Source organism: Myotis daubentonii, chromosome 7 (genome assembly GCF_963259705.1).
Source record: "Myotis daubentonii chromosome 7, mMyoDau2.1, whole genome shotgun sequence".
Classification (NCBI taxonomy): Eukaryota; Metazoa; Chordata; class Mammalia; order Chiroptera; family Vespertilionidae; genus Myotis; species Myotis daubentonii.
The window spans coordinates 69,112,295-69,131,820 of NC_081846.1; the positions used below are offsets into that span (position 1 = coordinate 69,112,295).

General features: G+C 47.3%; 1 protein-coding gene and 2 long non-coding RNA genes across 11 annotated transcripts in view; 1 reads left to right on the forward strand and 2 right to left on the reverse strand.

The window, feature by feature from the left end:
* LOC132238664 (uncharacterized) overlaps nucleotides 1-8,295 on the reverse strand; it is a 67,049-nt gene extending 58,754 nt beyond the window's left edge. For all 4 annotated transcript variants that reach the window (XR_009453851.1, XR_009453850.1, XR_009453853.1 and 1 more), the window contains exon 1: nucleotides 7,923-8,295. This is a non-coding gene — a long non-coding RNA (uncharacterized LOC132238664). The remainder of the gene's footprint in view (nucleotides 1-7,922) is intronic.
* Nucleotides 8,296-11,498: 3,203 nt separating this feature from the next.
* On the reverse strand, nucleotides 11,499-13,856 carry LOC132238663 (uncharacterized). Its single transcript, XR_009453848.1, has 2 exons — nucleotides 13,725-13,856; nucleotides 11,499-12,298 (listed from the first exon to the last, which is right to left on the reverse strand). It is a non-coding gene; the product is annotated as an uncharacterized LOC132238663 (long non-coding RNA).
* Nucleotides 12,186-19,526, forward strand: part of ZEB2 (zinc finger E-box binding homeobox 2) — a 134,834-nt gene continuing 127,493 nt past the window's right edge. For 2 of the 6 annotated variants that reach the window (XM_059704545.1, XM_059704550.1), the window contains exon 1: nucleotides 14,938-15,079. In XM_059704545.1, the coding sequence (XP_059560528.1) occupies nucleotides 15,007-15,079 (73 nt within the window). In that variant the 5' untranslated portion in view covers nucleotides 14,938-15,006. Of the gene's footprint in view, nucleotides 12,319-13,889; nucleotides 14,016-14,713; nucleotides 14,731-14,937; nucleotides 15,080-19,526 lie in introns of those variants that run through there. The other 4 variants (XM_059704546.1, XM_059704547.1, XM_059704548.1 and 1 more) reach the window with 4 other exon arrangements.

The following is a 19,526-nucleotide window of genomic DNA, read 5'->3' on the forward strand; positions in this document are numbered from 1 at the left end:
TTCAACGTAGCTGTGCTTATGTGAGGAAGTTATTTTGAATTACCCTAGTATAAATATGTATGACTTTATTTGTATTGAAAATTTCCCTTGCAAGCGAGTGACTGAGGGACTGTTATAACTCTATTGCTTTGTAAGTGATTTAGGCATTTCATTTTGGAAATAAAATATTATACTCAGAATTTAAAAATAATACCAGAATCCTGTTTGTGAGCACAGGTGATTTTTGCACCTACATTAATGCCTCTTTACTCTTTTTTTTTTTTTTTTTGGTGTTTTTTTTTTTTGCCATGTGGAACAAATGACATCTGTTGCCTTAAGTCTGGCAGCATTATTCACGCATGCATGCTTTCATTCATTCAAGACTGTTATTCAACACCTCTCATGCCCCAAACTCCACACTAGGCACTGGGCACACGGCAATAGCATTGAACTGTCCAACTTCATCACATATTTCAGGTAGACATCCTGTTTCCTCCAGGCAATTCTCTGCAGCCCTGTGGACGTTTCAAAGTCTAGGGTGATATCTTACTATTTAAAAGCTAAGCCTGTTGAAGGCTGTGGACAAGGCTATCTTTGAAAGGTTTTTTTTTTTTTTTCCTTCTGAAGAGAGAGTGGCAAAAGAAAGGTAAGAAGGAGTGAGGGCCTCCCAGAGCCTGAAGCAGAGGGAAGAAGAGGGAGGGAAGTTGTATTGGAGGAAGCATTGTAAATAGGGCTCACACTTTTCATATGCCTTTGAGGAACCAGTTACTACTTCTCTACATGAAAATGAAGCTGCTGGCAGGAAAATCTAGCCAGTTGAAAGGGAAACAAAACAAAATTCCCCATCTTCCCTGTCCTTTCTTTGGGTATTTTGGGTGTTCCAGAGGTGAGCGCATCATTTATCCTAAGTGACTACTTCACCCTTGCCTTCAGAAGCAAATGGTACTCTCCTAGTCCACTCCATTTTCTCCTTATGAGTTATTTTTTCAGAGATAACCTCTTATTACATTTTAATATATTTACTTAAAAATAAACCATGAAAGGATTCATCGGAGCCCATGAAAGGTAAAGACAAATATATACACAGCATTCTGCATTTGCTCGTTTTATTTTATTTTAATACTAGGGGCCCGGTGCACGAAATTCGTGCACTGGGTGTGTGTGTGGGGGGAGTGTCCCTCAGCCCAGCCTGCCCCCTCTCACATACTGGGAGCCCTCAGGCATTGACCCCCATCACCCTCTAATCGCAGGATCGGTCCCTTGCCCAGGCCTGACGCCTCTGGCCTAGGCGTCCGGCCCGGGCAGCGGGGACCTGCAGCTGCAGCGGCCCCGCGATCGTGGGCTTCGCTTTAGGCCCAGGCAAGGGACCCCTAGCTCCTGGGACTGCCAGCTTCGACCGTGCCCAGCTCCCATCGCTGGCTCCACCCCTACTTCCTGCTATCACTGGCCAGGGCGGAAAAGGCACCTGATTCTCCCATCATGGCTGGGGGGCAGGGCAAAGGCGGCCCCAGGGCCGCCTTTGCCCTGCCCCCCAGCTCTTAGCTCCCCCCTGGGTTTCCGATCACTGTCAGTGGCAGGGGGCTTCTTCCTGCTTTCCCTTTTGCCTCCCTGCATTGTGCCTACATATGCAAATTAACCGCCATCTTGTTGGCAGTTAACTGCCAATCTTAGTTGGCGGTTAATTTGCATATAGCCCTGATTAGCCAATGAAAAGGGTAGCTCGTACGCCAATTACTATTTTTCTCTTTTATTAGTGTTGATTTTGGTTAGGCCGTGTGCGAGCTGACACAGAAGAAGAGGAGTGAAACAACTTGTGTTAAGTAGTGGAATTGGTAACATAATTTGATAAAGAGGAGGTTGTGTGGGCCTAAGTGTCCCTCCTGCCACACGCATCTACCCTCAGTCTTATCTCAATCCATTACACGTGTGAAACAGGTCAGCTTACATACTTGTAAAGCTTCTTAATGAATGGCAGTTTCCACAAACAACAACAAATATTTGCTATATAATAGGCACTATTCCAGAGGATTAAGAAAGACACATCAGTGACAAATGGCTTTTCTTTGTCAAATAAATTACTATTTAGAGATCCTAAGTGAAGCAATGGTTAAAAACTGCCATATTATGGTATTTTTCTTCATGTCATAAAAAGTACTACTTTGCCCCAAATTCAGAGTCGAATGTGATTCCAAATGATATTCACAAGCATCTTCCACCTAACCCTGAATATTTCCTTCAACCACACAAAAATCCTCCACAACCGAGGCAAAAGCTTCAATATAGATCATCCTTACAGAAAAACTACCGCAAACTAGAATACTTTTCAGTATACCCTATAGATGCTCAATGATAGAAGGTAATAATATAGCTCAGGATCATGCCGATTTCTCTAGACTAAAATCCCAAATACTCAGTAGATAGATACATTAAACTTGGAAAGAATGGGGTTTTAATTTTTGCTTCTTGTTTTAAAAGGCCAAGCGTTTTCTGTGGACTTTCAGCTTTGATCTGTCCGTCTTGTCTAGAAGGGTGATAGCCATGTGCCAAGAACAATAGGTGAGCCAGCTTCCCTCAACCCAGAAAAATTACCCCTCTGCCACGGAGCCATACTTATGGTTCCACAATGGCCAAGGAAAAACCTAATAGGGATGGATTTTTCTGCATGTGAAGCAAAGTTAGTTCCAGAGAGAGAGAGAGAGAGAGAGAGAGAGAAGCCTGGTTTGCACTGTAGCAGAACCATTGGAACAATATGCTCCCTGTGTCCACAACCCAGGCCTCCCCTGACACCCTCCTTTCTAGGGCAGAGGGTAGAAAAGTCACACATACCGTCGGTCATGCCAGGGCCTGCTGACACAACCCGACTCCCGGATTTGCAGGCAGGAGTGTGAAGCAACATCTCCACTACATACATATTCTTACCTTTCTTTCCTAAGTCCATGCTTCAGCGCTCAGCTGGGAGGGGAGAAGAAGATAAGGCAGACAACCTTCTAAGTGCTATTCCATCCCTTCCACCCCAGCCCCAGTTCCTTCAGGCCTCTGAAGTTTTTGTAAGAATAGGTAAAGGGCTTTGAATGGTGTGAAGACATTTAAACAAATAGGATCTTTGGCACTTCTTGACCACGCCAAGCTGGCTACAAGAGTGCTTCCCCCTAGGCAAAAACATATAGAGAGAATTATGCAGAAAAAAATACTTTTTCCTTACAATCGTACATGGAAGTGTGAAATATAGTCAAACTGTAAAGTACATGTATTCTTCTCAGAGGTTAGTATCATGATGCTTAATCATGAACACCCTACCTTTTCTACTACAATTGAGAAATTCTGTATTACTTTTCCAACTTTGTTATCAGCATTAATTTCTGTATAATGCAAGAGCCAGTTAAATAATCCCTAATAAAAATCATAAAATAATTAAATAAATAATGAGAAAATAATTTAAAATAATAAAGATCACCAAAAAGATATGTCACATCCATCTCTGGTTTTCCATCATTTAACTTCAGATATCTTAGGTTAATTCATGGGAAGGAATTCCTATTTATTGATATGCCTTTCTTGTAACAAGACATTTTACATATATTATCATAGTTTTTCACCATAACCAGCTTAAATCTAAATACTTTTTTGCTCATTTTTTAAAATGAGGTTCACAGGGCTTTAATATTTTGACCTAAATACATAATTAATACTCATAAAACAGGGAGTCAAATCCAGCTCATCTAATGCCAAAAGCTCTATCTTTGCCACTATAATATGCTGTCATCGAGAAGAATATAGAGTGTCCCCCAAAAATGTATACACACAGTTTAAAGGCAGTGTTTATTAAAATACATTTCATTTTCATTTAACAGCTATCAGCTGTTAAAGTGTGTATACATTTGGGGGGACACCCTATATATAGAAGCTAGTTTCAAATGCACTGATGTCCTGTTCCCAGTCAGCAAGCGGTCAAAGAAATTACATAAGAAGTAAAAACTAGTCCCAGATATGCCTGTGTCAGAATCTCTCCTTCATCACTAGCTTGTCCTGTGCTTGGGCCCAACACAGGGCCAAGGAGAATTAGTAGGGACCTGCCGATGAGAGCTTTTCCCACATCGAGGGTCCGGGAGAGAAGACTGAACTGAGGAAACACTTTATCTGGGAAGCCAGAGGCAACAAAGCCAGAGAAAGCGTTCACCCTGAGCATCTGGCCTGAGCCAGTAGTGTAACTAAAGACGTGAGCCTAAGTGCTAGGTCCAAGAGGCAAACGAAGCCACACATGGAGCAACAAGTGCTAACTAAATCGTTCAGGACGACTGGGTGTGGACGGCGACGCCCTGTGCAGAGTGGATGGGTGCCAGAGGTTCAGAAGGATGTCTGTGAGAGGTGAGAGGATGTCACATGCCACGGTGTTGGCCATGAGGGTGGCCCCGGCAGCTAAAGGGCCACAGAAGAGTCAGACACTTAAATACTAGGGAAAGTGATTGAGTCTCTCCAGGGCACATCTAAAACTGCCAGGCCTACAGAAGCAAGGGGCTTTGGGTTTTGTTTCCTTAGCTATTACACTTCCTAATTGTGATTATCATCGAGAAGATATTCGTTAGAGTAAAGTTTCTATATTTGAGCACCTGAAACAACTCGAACAAAACAAATCTCAGTGCAAAATTGGGACTGAGTACAAAGTTGATAATGTGGACTTTGTAACAGAATAGGGACTACAGAAGACCACAAGGTAGCATGCAGTTTTTTCCAGGTCACTAGACAATCTGTAGATGCAAACAATTCCTGGTCCCATTTCCCTTTAAAAAGGAAAAAAAAGGAAAAGGTACAGGTCACTCCAGGCCCATAGGCTGCTGTCCAAATGGCCCTTTTGGAAGTTTTGACCTGCAAGGAGCATGAAATGGATCCTTTGAGACAGGAAACAAGTAAGGGACCTTGAAGTGTTTTTGAGGAGTCTTAAAAAAATTCATCTGTATTAGGGATTAAATATCTCAATAGTTTCCCCCCTTAGTACTTGCATTGATTGTTCAAGTTTAGCATAAAAAAAAATCTGGCCTTGTAGATGTTTAACAGACTCAAAAATTTCACTTTCCATCGAATAATGTGGTTTTCTACCCCACTATGGGTACTTAAAATTAGGGCAGACCCCAGGATAGCTACAATTCCAAAGGGGAATGCTCAGTTCATTATGAATGGTCTTACAGCAAAAAGTGCTTTGACAGCCAAATTCCTGGTCTCCAAATTTGTAAGTTTGTCTTTTTTTTTCTCACAAGTCTTACTCAAGACCGCTTCTGAGCTTTTGCACATTTAATGCTTACACTCAAAGACAATGTGTTACTAAAGAACGTGAGAACCGTCAAGTTCATACATTTGGATTAAAGAAGTCTGATATTTATAACCAAACTATGACCATACTGGATACAATAAATTAACTGCTGAACTAACAGAAGGAAAAAATACTGTACTTATTTTCATGTCTGTGGCTACACATCCTTTGAACAAGTCTAAAGACTCCTAAACCAGCTATAAATCCTATGATTCCTTCATTTTATTTCTTCACTTAATGGCACAGCACTCATTTCTCAATGGAAGAATTATGAATAATACTGAAAGGTAAATAGTTGTTTTTAGTAGTAAAAAATAATTTATACTGTCCTTAATTGATCTGTACCTTCCATGTTATTTTTTCAACCTTTCATTATAATAAATAATAAAGCTACACTATAATGAAATTTCATCTAGTACTTCATTTAAATCTCTACAAAACCCTTCGGAATGGCCACTATAAGTGTACCCACATTGTAGATAAGGAAACAAACTTAGAAAAAGTTGCCTGCAATCACAACGGTAGTAATCTGCAGGACTAGTATTCAAAATACATACTTTGGCCTTCAACTGACACAGGGTATAAAAAATATCAGGGATATGCTTGCTTAATAATTTTTAAATAACTTTAATTCAGCCCACATGAAAAAACATTTAACAATGAAATTTAAAAATGAAAAAATTATCTTAAATACCAAGTCTGAAATTTGTCAGTTGCTTCAATGTTTTACTCTTTTGACATGTATAAAAAGACATAACCAAAAAGTTCAATGACCAAATTCCAGTAAGAAAATACGGTGCATAATTCATGCATATCTCTGCATTTAGGGAGAAAAGTGACTTGTATCATTTTTCCTAATTATAGTTCTATCACATGTTTGTATGCAATTATTATGTATACATGGATTATAAATTGTTAAGTTTTGTGGATATATAGAAAGAATACTTCAAATCAATAAACTTTTACAAGTGTTGAAGAGAAAGCTTGCATTTAAATGTTACTTTGTTTCTTTGACCTAAGAGAATGAACTTTTTTTTCAAAAGCACGGTTAAAAATCAAGCATTAGATATGCAAATATGTGTTCAGATCAGAGATACCAAAATTATTCAAATGATTAATTATTCATCATAAAATGTCAATTAATAATTATGAAGCATAAAAGGCATCTTTCTAATGCATCTTTATTTTCTTGGCCTAAAAAGGGCTTCATATGCATGTCCAATTGACTTCTAACAAATTTTAAAAATTCAACAAAGTAAACAAATTGTAAACAAGTGCAAACTCTGAATTTTAAGAAGAGAACAAATGGGCCCAAAATGAATGACAGATAAATGAAGAGAAAAACAAAAAAATATGTAGCCACATTCATGACGTAAGCAGCTCTATGTTCACTCACTTGTTAGGTAAGGAGGCAACCTGGCCAAGAAAACAACCCAACAACTCAAGCGGTGCGTTTGCTTAGCATGTACAGAATGGGTGGCATGATGTTTCTCTCTGAATAGACTGATCTTGTGAGGAGGTGGGGGGGGTGCTTTGGGAAATTTTTTACACTTTCAGAGAGTCATTAAAAAAAAAAAAAGCCCAGTTTAAGTTTCATTAAATTACCTATTATAATTCTAAAGTCTGCTAAGCACTGCTAAAATATCACTATTAATGAGAAAATTTTTCACATTGCCTTACTTCTAAAGAATTTCTCTACTCGAAGGATTACTTATTTTTAGAAAGATTATATATTTGTAAAAAGTCGATTTGAGCTGAGCTGATCCTTCAGAATGAGAAGCAATTACGATTCCTGAGCTAACTGACTTGTACATTTATTGTTATTATTATTTTTACTTTTCAGACACCTGGTGAACTTGTTCTCCGATGACCCAGGGAGTTATTTTAGTCAGGGTGTTCCTGACCTCCTGCTGGTAGATTAATTACATATTTAACATTGCGTTTTCAAGACTAAATGATAAATCTGGACACACAGAGGAGGCAGAAAAGAGAGCGAGGGAGAAGAGAGGTTGTTAAGAAACAAAACAAGGGATTGCAAAAGGGAGAGATCAAACAGAAAGAAAGGAGAATGTAGGAAATGCAATTGGGAAAGAATTTCAAGAAAATAAGGAGAAAGGGCAGGAAGGGCTGAAAAGGCGAGCGAGAGGGAGGGAGTGGGGGGAGAGGATGGGGGGGTTTCAATTCCCTGGCGAGGCTGCTGGCGCCCGCGCCCCGCTCGCCAACAGCCTCCCAACTTGGGGCGCAAGCCACCTCCTCGGGCCTGCGTCGCCTGCAACTCCCTCCAAGTTTGCCGGTGGCTCCTCCAGGGCCCCTGCCCGGCACCACCCCCTCCGCTTAGTGAGATTGACAGTCGCGTGGAGGAGGCTTTTCCAGGCACAGCCTTTCTCATGGTAATCAGCCCCCAGCATCACCTCCCCGCCGCGGCCGCTCCCGCACCGCGCGCAGCCCGCGGACCCGGGGGACCGGAAACGGGGCGGCGGGCGGGGAGCGGGCGGGCGAGCCAGGTCAGCTGACCGGGCGGCGGGGCGGGGGTCGCGGGGTTCCCGGGCGGGGCCGGGGCCCGGGGAGGGCGGGCGAGCGGGCGGGGGCGACCCTCCCCACCCCCACGCGCTCCCGCGCCTGGGCGGCGGGGCCTTACCCAGAGATCAAATGGAGGGCCGAGGCTGGGGGCGTGCGGGGCCGGGCGCGCCGAGGACCGGGCCCCCGGCAGACCTGCTCTGCGTCAATAAATTAAGACGCTCATTTGAGTCTCGAAGTTTGCTGGTTCCTGTCAGTGGAGGAGACGTTGGCAAAAGCACTGAAGCCGAGGGTCAGCCTTAACTTCCAAAAATTCAAAGAAAAGAAACCCTGCCGCTGGCCGCGCCGCCGGGCCAGGTGACGCGCGAGGTCCCCAGCCCGCGGGCCTCCCCGCAGGGACGTCCGGGCCGCTCTGTGGCTCGCTAGTCCCCGTTTTGATTTTGTTGGAAAGGGCTGCTCAGAGAGATGCTCCTGATTGTTTTCCCCCCCTCCTATCCTAGGCTCAACTCCGAATGGATTGGATTGCGAGTTTGCACGTGAGAAACCGTTTGGCTTGGCTCGGACCCCTGCCGCCCCCAACCCCCTCCACACACTCCCGATCCAGGGGTCCCCCTTATCACCCTTTGCTCGCACTAAGAAATGGACCACCTCCTGGGGTCCAAATAATTCCTCCAGATGAAAGATCAAATTCTGTTTCCAAACGAGAATAAGTTCCTTTTTAACATGTTTCTCCACATCGTACAAAATAAACAGGATTTGCTTTCATGTCTATATATTTAGCGGTGGCCAAATTCATTCCTGCTACAGGCTGTGTGTTCCAGGGCAGAAACTTTGTATCCCTTCGGGCATCTGGGCCCGCGAGCAGAGCTGGGGGCTGGAGAGGGTCGGGGGAGTTGTGAAAGTTGAGGAAATTGACAGACGGAGAGGTGAATGGGGGGACAGGCACCACGTCCCGGCTGGAGGGAAGAGGAAAACAAAAGTGCATCTTCTCTCCCTGCCTGGGTGGAGGGGATCCTGCGGGAGGCAGTTTGTTTTACTCAGAGAAACCCTAAATAATTATTTTTCTCCCTCCAACGTCGATTGCAATATTAGTTCACATGTGCATGTATCTGTTGTTTTAATCCCCTTCGTCTGGGCTAATCTCGAAATGGATTATTAATGGAGAAGAGAGACGAGAAGGAGCGATTCATTTGCAGGATTTGCTCTGCTGTGTGAGGCGCCTAAAGCTAGCAGCCCCCAGTTCTCTCTCTCTCTCTCTCTCTCTCTCTCTCTCTCTCTCTCTCTCTCTCTCTCTCCTTTTCCCTACGTCCTGCGCTTCTGCACCCCGCTGATCCCACTATCCCTGTCCTCCCCGACCTGGCCTTCGCGCTGAAGGAGTGTTCGGGACAAATTGATATTCCCGCTTTCTCGGATCCCACCGCCCCTGCGTCGGTGGGAACTCTGACGGTCAAATGGGGAGGGGAGTGCCAGGGGCGTGCCAAGCACGGGCGGGGGGGGGAGGTGACGTGGGGAAGGGGGGGGAACCTACCAGTCCGCCCACCCCTCGAAGGGACCCTTCCCGCGCCCCCATCCAGATTTCCACCTGGATGGGAACCTGATAGTTTGCTGTTTACTTCACGTGAAATACTTGCATGTCGGAACTCCCAAAGCTAAGAGTTGGGGCTGCCTGCTGCCACTTGAATAATTACTGAGCCCAGAGTAATCAAATGATTAGGTGTTTTTAGTGGAAATACTTAAGGGTCTTTTTTTGTAAGTCAGATCCTAAGTAACCTGACATTAATATAGATAATACAGACAAGTGATTTGACAGCCGTTCGATTGGCTCCTTTGACCTGAAGTTTTGCCTGTGAGTACAGTGTGTCTGGGCGGTGAGTCGCCAGTGGCTACCTGGGCTCCGAAGTGGGGTCCTGCGGGGATCACTCCATGCAATGGGCTCCTACTTCCCCAGAAGTGGGAGAGGGGAGGCTGAAAAGCAAACTTCTAGAGAAAGCTGACTTCTATTTTTTTTTAATGGGGGGGGGGAATGGGAAGAGGAAGAAAAAAGGATATTAATAATAGAGACAAACCGCAGAGGAGGGACTTGATAAGTCTATTATTATACACATGGAGTATAGGTACAATGTTGAAAGCAATGTAAAATAGAACATTGAGAATGTGTCTGACCCATCTTGGAAATCTCTAATAATTTTCTCTTTTTTATTATTAGTTTTTAGACTGACCAGCTTGACTGCTCCTCTTCTATAGGTAATTTCTCTGTAATGGGGTGGGCAGAAGATTAATTTATCCAGCTAGTCTCACTGTAATAAATATTCAAGGTAGGAAAAGAGGTGAGTCTGTTACCAACTGTGAGAATTGACTTTCTTGCAGCCTAAAGTAAGAATTGGCTGCAGTCATGCTAGTGGCTATCCCAGCCCCCCCCCCAAAAAAAAAAAAAACACATACAAAATACAGAGACTTGCACCTCTGGGAGTGTGGATGTGGCAACCCTTGTGGTGGCTTTTCCCTTCTCTGAGTGCAATTGCCAGCGACTCTTACATCCAAAGTCTTGCTTTAGGCACACATTCAAAGCACAGTTCAAAGCAGTTTATCTTAATGTAAGTAAAAGTCTAGTGTTGGATCGGAGTATTATTTGTTTCAGATTTCATCAGACTGAAAACAGGGGGCTGTGACATGGTAACCATATTCAAGCAGAAAAAAAAAATGGCATGAAGCTCTTCTTTAGCCCCCTTGACACCTCTCTCTACCTTTACCTTTGCTTGGAAGCCCTAAGGTTATGGGACTGGAAGTTTATTTGTGCTCTGAGGTTTGCAAGCACTTTCACTCTTTAAAAAAAAAAAAAAAAGCTTCAGTTCTTTAAGAAATTGAGCCTGAACCATTGGAAGCTAAGAGATTTCTTCCTTTTCCGATAAATGCCTGTGCTCAGCATCCTCAGATTTGGCTGTCTTTATTTACTTCTATATTAGTTCCAATTATGTGCAGTGTAAACCAGCTTTTTGATTAACAAAACAGCAGAGCATTGGTTAAGAACACTTAAACTTCAAAAAAAAAAAAAATTCCCCTGGGAAGTGGGCTCTGAATTGGTTAATAATGTGCAGTACTTGCTAAATTGCTGACTTCCAGATGTGGAAAATATCTTTCTTGTTTAGGACCTATGTAACCTGATTGGATTACGACAGAAGCGTCACATTGGAGGCTTTTGAGTGATTATTTAATTAACCATACAGTAGAAAGCTGTATTCTCCAGGAAATCCCTTCCATATTTACATAACCAATCCCTTCAGAGCAAAGGTGGAGTCTTTTCTTTTTAATTTTACTTTAATTGCAATATCAAAAAATACAGACTCCCAAACTTGGACCCCATGCTGTTTAATATCATGCTCTTCCTCCCCTGCTAAGTTCCTCTACGGCCTTCCTCCTTTTCCTCCCGCCTCACTACACACGCTACAGTAAGGTCTCCAGGAGATGTACAGGGACTCAGAGATCCGTCAACCCAGAGCTCACTGGTAATTACTTAGAGACCCTCTTTTTAAAATGCCAAACCACTTTTTAGTTTGAGGATCCAATCCAGAAATTTATCTCTCTCTCTCTCTCTCTCTCTCTCTCTCACACACACACACACACACACACACACACACACACGCACACACACACATCCTAAGATGCAGTTCACATGTATCTCCCCCCCCCCCCCCCTGCCCCTGGCTCTGGCATCTAAAAGAAAAAAAATTAAAATAAGAGAAAGGGCAAAGAATTTAGTTCCAGAAGCTGTGCTGAGAAATCCACACAACTTCATGTGCATCTCAAATCTGGTCATTAGAGACATCCACATAAGAAGAGGCGATCTGGATTGAGGACCCGGGATCTTCCTCTTCAACTTTCACCCCTTAGAATACTCCAGTTCAGTGAATGGTGTGCACCGCTTTCCGCCCTGAACTCTGTAGGATTTAGTGATGAGGATAATGATGCCAAAGGCTTGACGGGGGGGGGGGGGGGGGGGGGCGTGGAGAAGGGAGGGAGGGAGGGAGGGAGGGAGCGAGAGGGAGGGAGAGAGGAAGGGAGGGAGGTGGAATTTCATTTCTTCCACTAAAGCGTTTGCGGAGACTTCAAGGTATAATCTATCCCAGATCCTTTCCCAGAGAGAAACTTGGCGATCACGTTTTCACATGATGCTCACGCTCAGGGCGCTTCAATTATCCCTCCCCACAAAGATAGGTGGCGCGTGTTTCAGGGTCTCTCTCTCTCCTACAGAAAAGAAAAAGAAAAAAATGTCATTAGAAGAGGCGTAACACGTCAGTCCGTCCCCAGGTTTGTGTTTCCTGGAGTGGCTAAAAGAGATCAGTTCTAACCTGCTCCGCAGGAATAGCGGTCCTGCCTCCCCACACTCTTGGCGAGGTTTTGTACAGTTTGCTCCGGGAGCTGTTTCTTCGCTTCCACCTTTTTCTCCCCCACACTCCGCGGCTTCTTCATGCTTTTTCTTCTCACCATTTCTGGCCAAAACTACAAACAAGACTTCGCAGGTAGGTTTTTTTTTTTTTCCTCTTTTCTCTCTTTTTATTCCCTTTTGGTATGATCACCCCTCACTCTCCTTTTATGATTTTCTCCTTGTAAGTGGGGATGTGAGTGTGAAGTGAGAAGGAGTGTCTGTGGGTGGGAATTTCAGGTGGGTTTAGCTCTTTTTTGGCAAGCTTTCCCCACGAGTGACTTCTCCGATTTCTCTCCCACTCCTGCTCTCTCTGCTTCCTTTCCCCTTTTTCTCCTCCCCCAGATAATTTGCCCTGTACCTGTTCATTCAGGTAACCAAAGGTGCCTTTTGCTACCCAAACTAGGAAAAGTTTTATTGAGAACTATATGATTGGAATGAAAACTCTTCCAGGGGAGAGGTTCTGTGCTATTTTTGCACCTACTTCCAATTCATTGGACTCAGCAATTAAAACTTAGCAAATACCTGTTAATAATTACAAAACTTGATTGATACAAACCTACCAAATTTGGGGACAAGTCTTTCTCTTAGAGATGGCAGTCCATCCTCCTCTCCCACCGGAGAAGGCTGTTGTCTAAGCAGAAAGTGTCTGTTTTCTGTCTGCTTAGTGAGTTTCATTTCTTTATTTCATTCTTTGTGTGTATATGTATGTGAAGTAACACCTCACTTCTGTGATGATAAATAAAGAAGTGAAAGTCCTCATGGAACTTGAGTCGTTTACCAAAGGGTGGGGGGGTGGTCACTACAGCTGGGACAAAAAAACTGCTGTCAGGATATCAGGGTTTTAAATTAAGGATAACTTTTGAAATTGTATTCTAAATGGCATAATAATACAGATGGATTGAACAGGAGACACATACACACACTTACCCCATTCCATGCTTTGGCACTAAAAAATCGAGAGAGCAGGAGTTCCCAGGAACAGTAGTGAGCCTCGCTAGCATAAATGTGTTTATCTCCCACCTACTTATACATGTATTTTCTACATGCTCCCCCTATAATGATGAAGGCAAGATGACTAACTCCAGAGTTAGGAATAACAGGCAAAGATAAAGTTTCCAGCACAAATGCCCGGTCTCTCCCTCTCTCTCTCTCACACACACATGCTCATAAAACTAGCAGCTTACTTTATTAAACATGTATTTATATGCAATCGTGTGTAAGTCTCAGCAGGAATACAGGCAGGCCAGCTGTTTCATCCCAGACACTTGTGTGACCATTTCTGTATTTCAGGATTTTTTTACGCCCCCCCCCCCAAAAAAAAAACCCACAATTTCAAATCCAGAGGAGAGCTAAGAAATGACAAAATGTGTCAAACTTACAAACTCTCCCACTCTGCCTGGGTTAAATTCAAGGTGCTTTCTAAATAATTCACTTCCCCTTCTCTCTGCTCCCCCCTCCACCCCCACCCCTCTCGGCAAACGTGTGGAAACTGATACTCACTTTCCAGGTTTTCCGCAAAGCTTCCAGCGCGGGAGACAATAGGTGCGGGCGTGGGGGACGGAGTGTGCCCGGCAGAGAAGGGGTTAATGGCCCTGTGTTACAGTTTGCATCTGTTACATCTTTTATAGCCCCCTGTTTAAACTAATCCTCGAGGCACCGCATCTTCCCAACCCCACGGAGTCTCGGGATTCTCCTCCTCTCCTGCCTGCCTCGGAGGTTCCCCTTTCTCCAAGTTTTGACAGTTTTCCGCTGTGGGGGGAAAAAAAATGCAGCGCCTCTCTCGATTTTTAGGTACAAAAGTTTCGAAGCCAGAAAGGATACGATCATTTAAGTAGAGCTTAAAAGTATTGCCGTGGCGGTTGGACTTTCTCTTTCCTTTCTTGAGGGGGAGAAAAAAAATTTTTTTTTCTTCTGGAACTATTTTAAGGGAACCAGTGTGGGGGAGCATGTGTGTGAGTGAGGTGGGGGGAAAGACTGAAGTCAATATTGTCCAAGTGGCGGAGGTGGTGGTGGTGGGGGGGGAGGGTAGTGGTGGTGGCGGTGAGGGGGAAACAGTGTCCAAAGAGGCTTATAATTATATTTCTTACTCTGGCGTGAAACGGGAAATCTTAATTTGGGGGCGGGGGGGGTGGAGGGGAGAAGAGACAGTGCCTCGATCAACTCCGGGAGCGGAGGGGAGGGGTCGCGGGGCGAGTGGGCTTCCTATAATTACTATTCTCATTTGCCCGAGCGTGCTCCACCCGGGGGTGGTTTCGCGGTGTTTTTGTTTGTTTGTTTGTTTGTTTGTTTCCTCTGGGGAATGGGGTGGGGGGCGAGACAAGATCCGAGAGGAAGACAGCGTCGCCTCGCCCCAAGTTCCCGAGGCTGGCGGCGGACTTTTCGGAGGCGAGGGTCCGCCTCGCCCTGAGTCAAGCAGCCTCACTGTGCCGCCGTGTGCATTCCCTCATACGGTCAGGAGTTATGACTCATGTGGAAGATGTAATTCTTGTCTCCGATCCCCTCGCGGGTGCGACACACCAAACAGTAACAAACACAAAGCGCCTCGGGGCCCAGGCTGGGGCGGGGGCGGGGAGGGGGCCGCCGAAGTTTCGCTTTGGCGCTGGGGGGGCGCGGATGGGTGCTCGCCGGGCCCTGGCCCGGCTCCCCTGGGCGGCCCGCGCGCGTTTCAATGGGCGCGGGCGATGCCCACATTGTCGCTGTGTTTGGTTGCTAGATCGAGCCTGCGTGCTGCCGGAGCAGGGCGCCGAGTCCATGCGAACTGCCATCTGATCCGCTCTTATCAATGAAGCAGCCGATCATGGCGGATGGCCCCCGGTGCAAGAGGCGCAAACAAGCCAATCCCAGGAGGAAAAACGGTAAGAACCGGCCCGAACCAAACTTTTCCGGGCCACTCCGCGGCTCCGGACCCAGGGAGCAGGGGGGGAGAGGGAAAGGGAACCGAGGCGGCGGCGGCGGCGCCCGGGGCTCGCGGGCGAGCCTCCCTCCGCGGCCGGCGCCCGAGCCCTGCGCGCGGGGACGGACCGGGGGGAGTTGGGGAAGTGCCGGGCAAAGTGAGCGGCGGGCGCCGGCGGGCTCCGGAGCGGGGGTCCGCACGGGGCCCCGCGCCCCATCCCCGCCGCCCCTCGCGCCCCCGCCTCCGCCCTCCCTCCACCTCCGCCTCCCGCTCCGCTTGCTCCCGGCCCGCCGGGTCCACGGCCGGGCTGCGGAGCGTCGGGCTGGGGCAGGGCGGGGGCCCGGGCGCCGGGTGCTGCAGGATCCCGGGGCGGGGGCGGGGGCGGCTCGGGACGGCGAGGGATAGAGAGGGGGCCCGCGGCTGTGCCTCGACGAGGCTCAAAGTTTCTTCCCGGAGCCGCCCGGTTGCCTCTCCTGAGCCAAGTAACGGTTCGCGGGCAGCGGGGCCCGGCTGGGCGCGCCCGGGCTCCGCGGTGGGAGGGACTCGGCCGCCCCGGGCGCGCGGGGTCCGGCGGGGTCCGGGCGGGCTTGGGGTGGGTGGCTGCTCTCCAGCGGGCGCTGGCCCCTCGCCGGGGGCTGGCGAGTCGCAGGGAGACTTTTCGGGGCAGTTTCTGCGCGGCCAGGAGGAGCCCGCTACCCGGGCTGCGTCGGGAAGGAGGAAGAAGATGGGGGTGCGAGGGGGACACACAGATAGGAGGTGGGAGATGAAAGCGGTGACAGTTTAGTAGGTCCATCTTGGAGCGAGGCAGAGCAGGGGGAGGGAGAGAGAGCGAGAGAGTAGAAGGGAAAGAGAGAGAGCGAGAGGGACCCCCTAGGTATTACCCCCAAACAAAATCGTGGGAATAAAAGAGAAAAGTGATTGGCAAGAGCGCAGAAGGCGCCTGGGGGAGGGGAGAGAGCTGGGGACCAGAGACGGTGCCGGGGGAGCTGACGGAGGATCCCGAGTTGAACAGAAAAGCCAGCCCCCCAAAACAGACGCGCGAACTAGCGCCAGCTCCGCCTGGGAAATGAAACTTCTCGCTCCCCTCGCTCTCGGCCGGAGCAGCGGCGCGGGGCCGCGGTCACGCTCCGGAGCTGGACCCGGGGACGCGGCGCTGGCCCGGCCTCCGGCCTCCCGCAGCCCAGCCCTCGCCTGGCGGGGTCGCCGGGCCCACTTGGAGCAACTTTCCTCCGGAGACGACGACCGTGCGAGCCCCCCGGCCGGCCCTGAGCGGCGCGCCGCGGGGAGGGGGCGCGGGGGGCGCAGCGTGGGGTGTTGGAGGGGAAAAACACAAAGACTCGAGAAATTTGATTAGAGACAAATGATGCTGCTCCCTGTCTCTCTCTGTTCCTCTGTCTCTGCCTGTCTCTGTCTCTCTCTAGGTTGTGTGTGTGTGTGTGTGTGTGTGTGTGTGTGTGTGTCTTTTGCTTGTTGTGGTGGAGGTGTCGAGCCATATGGGGGAGTGATAGAGGAATTTTAGTCAGAAACTGTTCGTTACGTTATCCTGCCTTTTCCCTTTGTGCTGCCTTTGATCTATTTGCTTGGCTTAGTATCACACACACACACACACATACACACACACACACACACACACAAAAACAAGTATAATAATATATTCTGAGCTGCTCCCCCAACATCCAGTTCAGGCTGTCTCTCTCTCTCTCTCTCTCTCTCTAATTTCTTCTTCACTCTAGTGTCTGGCATTATTTAAGGTGGTCCTTGCACAGGAGACCCCTCTGCCCCATCACTGGGTAATTTAGTAGTCACTAAAATTACACCTAGTGTCCCCTCTCCGCTCTTGTGTTTCCTCTTCCTTTTATTAAATGTTGCTTACTGATTTTCTAAAATCAGTGTCTGTTGTGGGGCGCCCCCCCCCCTTACAAGTATCTAAAGCACACTGCTGATCAACTGGATAACAAAAGCTTTGTGTCAAGGAGGCTTTTCCCTTGTGTTAAACAATCTTTTTTTTTTTTGAGAAAGAGAGAGAGAAAAAAAGAGAATGAAATTTAAAGCAAGGTTCCCAGAAGTGTAGCTTTGCAGAATAGACTATTTATTTAAAATGTTTGTTTCTTCTTGCCCGCCCCCTCCCATCCCCTTTGGGATTTTGCCACCATTGACCAGCCTGGCCCCAGGAGTGAGGTCAGGCCGAAGCCCAGGTCTGGGGAAATACAGGGCTCCAGGCTTCCTGGGAACCGCTGGGAAGGGGGAGGGGGGGTTGGCGCTTGGAGAGGGAGGCCTGCTGTGGAGGCTGTACAGGTGGACAGAGCGCCAGGGAGGGGCTCTGCCTCAGCCGTGGACCCTGCACCCATTTCCCCTCCGCCCAGCCACCAACTTGAGAGAAGCCTCCACACTCTGAAATGGAAAGTTGAATTGCACATTTTAAGGCATTTCGCCCAGTCTCTGCACACTTCACAGCAAGCCTGTCCATCTCTGAGAGCTTCTAGAACTTTGACTAGTACCTGTCTCTTTTTCCAAGTAATCTGTGGGGAAACATGCTGTGAATTGGTGACTTGTATGTGTCTTGCTTTGGGTTTAATTTGGCCGGCAACGTCCTGGTTTCCAGAAGCAGGTAGAAGAGTTTTCTTACCCATTTTTTTTTTTCTCATCAAGCATGTATCCAATGCCTTTTCCTTTGGGAATTGCCAGGATTTATCTGAACTGAGTGGATTTTTCTTCTTTCCTGGATTCATGGAAAATATGTCACTTTTGAGCTTGTGTCTTTGCTGATAACACTAAATATGATGATGCTTATCAAAACCATATAGAAATTCCTGGAAAGAAATAATGGCAATACTAATCATAGAAGTAGAAGCTGCAAAGAAAAGAGAAAAAAGATGGTCATCCAGGGAACTAGAATTGCACTTTATATAATTTTAATGAAGTCAACAGTGTATATATAGACTAAGGCGACCAGGAGATAAAACGTGTAAAGCTGTGTGTGTGTGTGTGTGTGTGTGTGTGTGTGTGTGTGTGTGTGTGTGTGTGAATGGCTGGTCAAGAACGTGGGTTAGATAGAAGACGAGGCTGTATACGATTATTAAAAAGCAAAGGAGAAGGAGGCAGTTCAAGGAAAATAAATTTACCAAGAGAGAAATGAGAAAGTAAAAATCTAGCCTTTCATGTTCTCAGGCTAGAAAGATGCCTGGCAGAGACAGTGCCAGGGCCAAGTTAATCCATAGTGGACAGTCTCCTTTGGCCCACATAGAAAGGATGAAATCTCTTCCCAGAAAAAAAGATGTGCAGGAGGGAAGGGGGAGAGGGGTGAGGGGGAAGGAGGCAAAAAGCAAGTTGCCGCACACAAGAATGTGTGTCGGTTTCAAGAAGTTCAGTCAGATGATCCTCAGTCGCCTGACTCACTTTGTAACACTTTCACTGAAGCTGGAGAGGAGGGGAACCCCCCCACACCCACCCCCTTCAATTCCCCTGACTATACCCCACTATCTCCACACAGCCTTGGAGTCAGAAGTGAGCACCGGGGATGCCGGCTGCTGCCGCCCCTGGCACAGCCCCCGCTGCTAACTTGCAAAGTTTGTTGCTTTAGCCCCTGATGCAGGCAGCGGCTCCTGGGGATGCCCGGCCTCCCTCTTGCCTCCCGCGGAGCCTGGGAAGACCGGCCTGCCTCCCCAACCCACCACCTTCCAGCATCAGCCTCCGAAAAAACTGCACAGACACATGCACGTTGTAACAAAAATCAAATCGAGAAACTGTTTCAGAAAAGGGAATAAAGTTGCCTTTTACATGAAAACTGAATTCGGAGTGGAGGGAGCAAGGACATGGAAGGAAGAAAGGAAAGTTAAATTGGATTGTTCTGCAAAGTTTCAGCTAAAGGTTTTGGGGAAATCTTTGGGGCCTGGGGGAGATTTTTACAAATGCCTTTGGTCTCTGACGTTCAGTGGCAGAGAGAGGGGCTGAAGCTGGATGCTTTCAGGACTGTGGATCCTAGAGGAGGAACAATCAGAGGAGCAGAAGTGACCCTCCTTGTTTAAGATAAGTCCTGGCTTGCTACCACTCCCTTAAAGGGGAGTGGAGGTTGCTGGTGGTGATGCTTAGAAGCAATAGGGGACACACAAGTTGCTCCTGGTTCAGAGATGCTGAAATGACCAGAGAAATTCAGGCAGGCCCTCCTTCTGGAGGTGGCTCCTCTCTGAGAGGTGAAGTTGGGATGGGGCGGCCTCCAGGAGAGTCCCTCCGTGCAGGGCGTTACCTGCGCATCCGTCAGTTCAGCCTTGGTTATCTTTGCAAGCGTGAAAGCCGTTTGCCGCTGCTTTCTCCCTAAAGTTGATGAGCTTATTAGGAAGCCTGTGTTGCTGGCAGGCACAGCGCTCAGAGACAGCATGGATGGCAGGTACCACACAGTGCTCAGGGCTCGC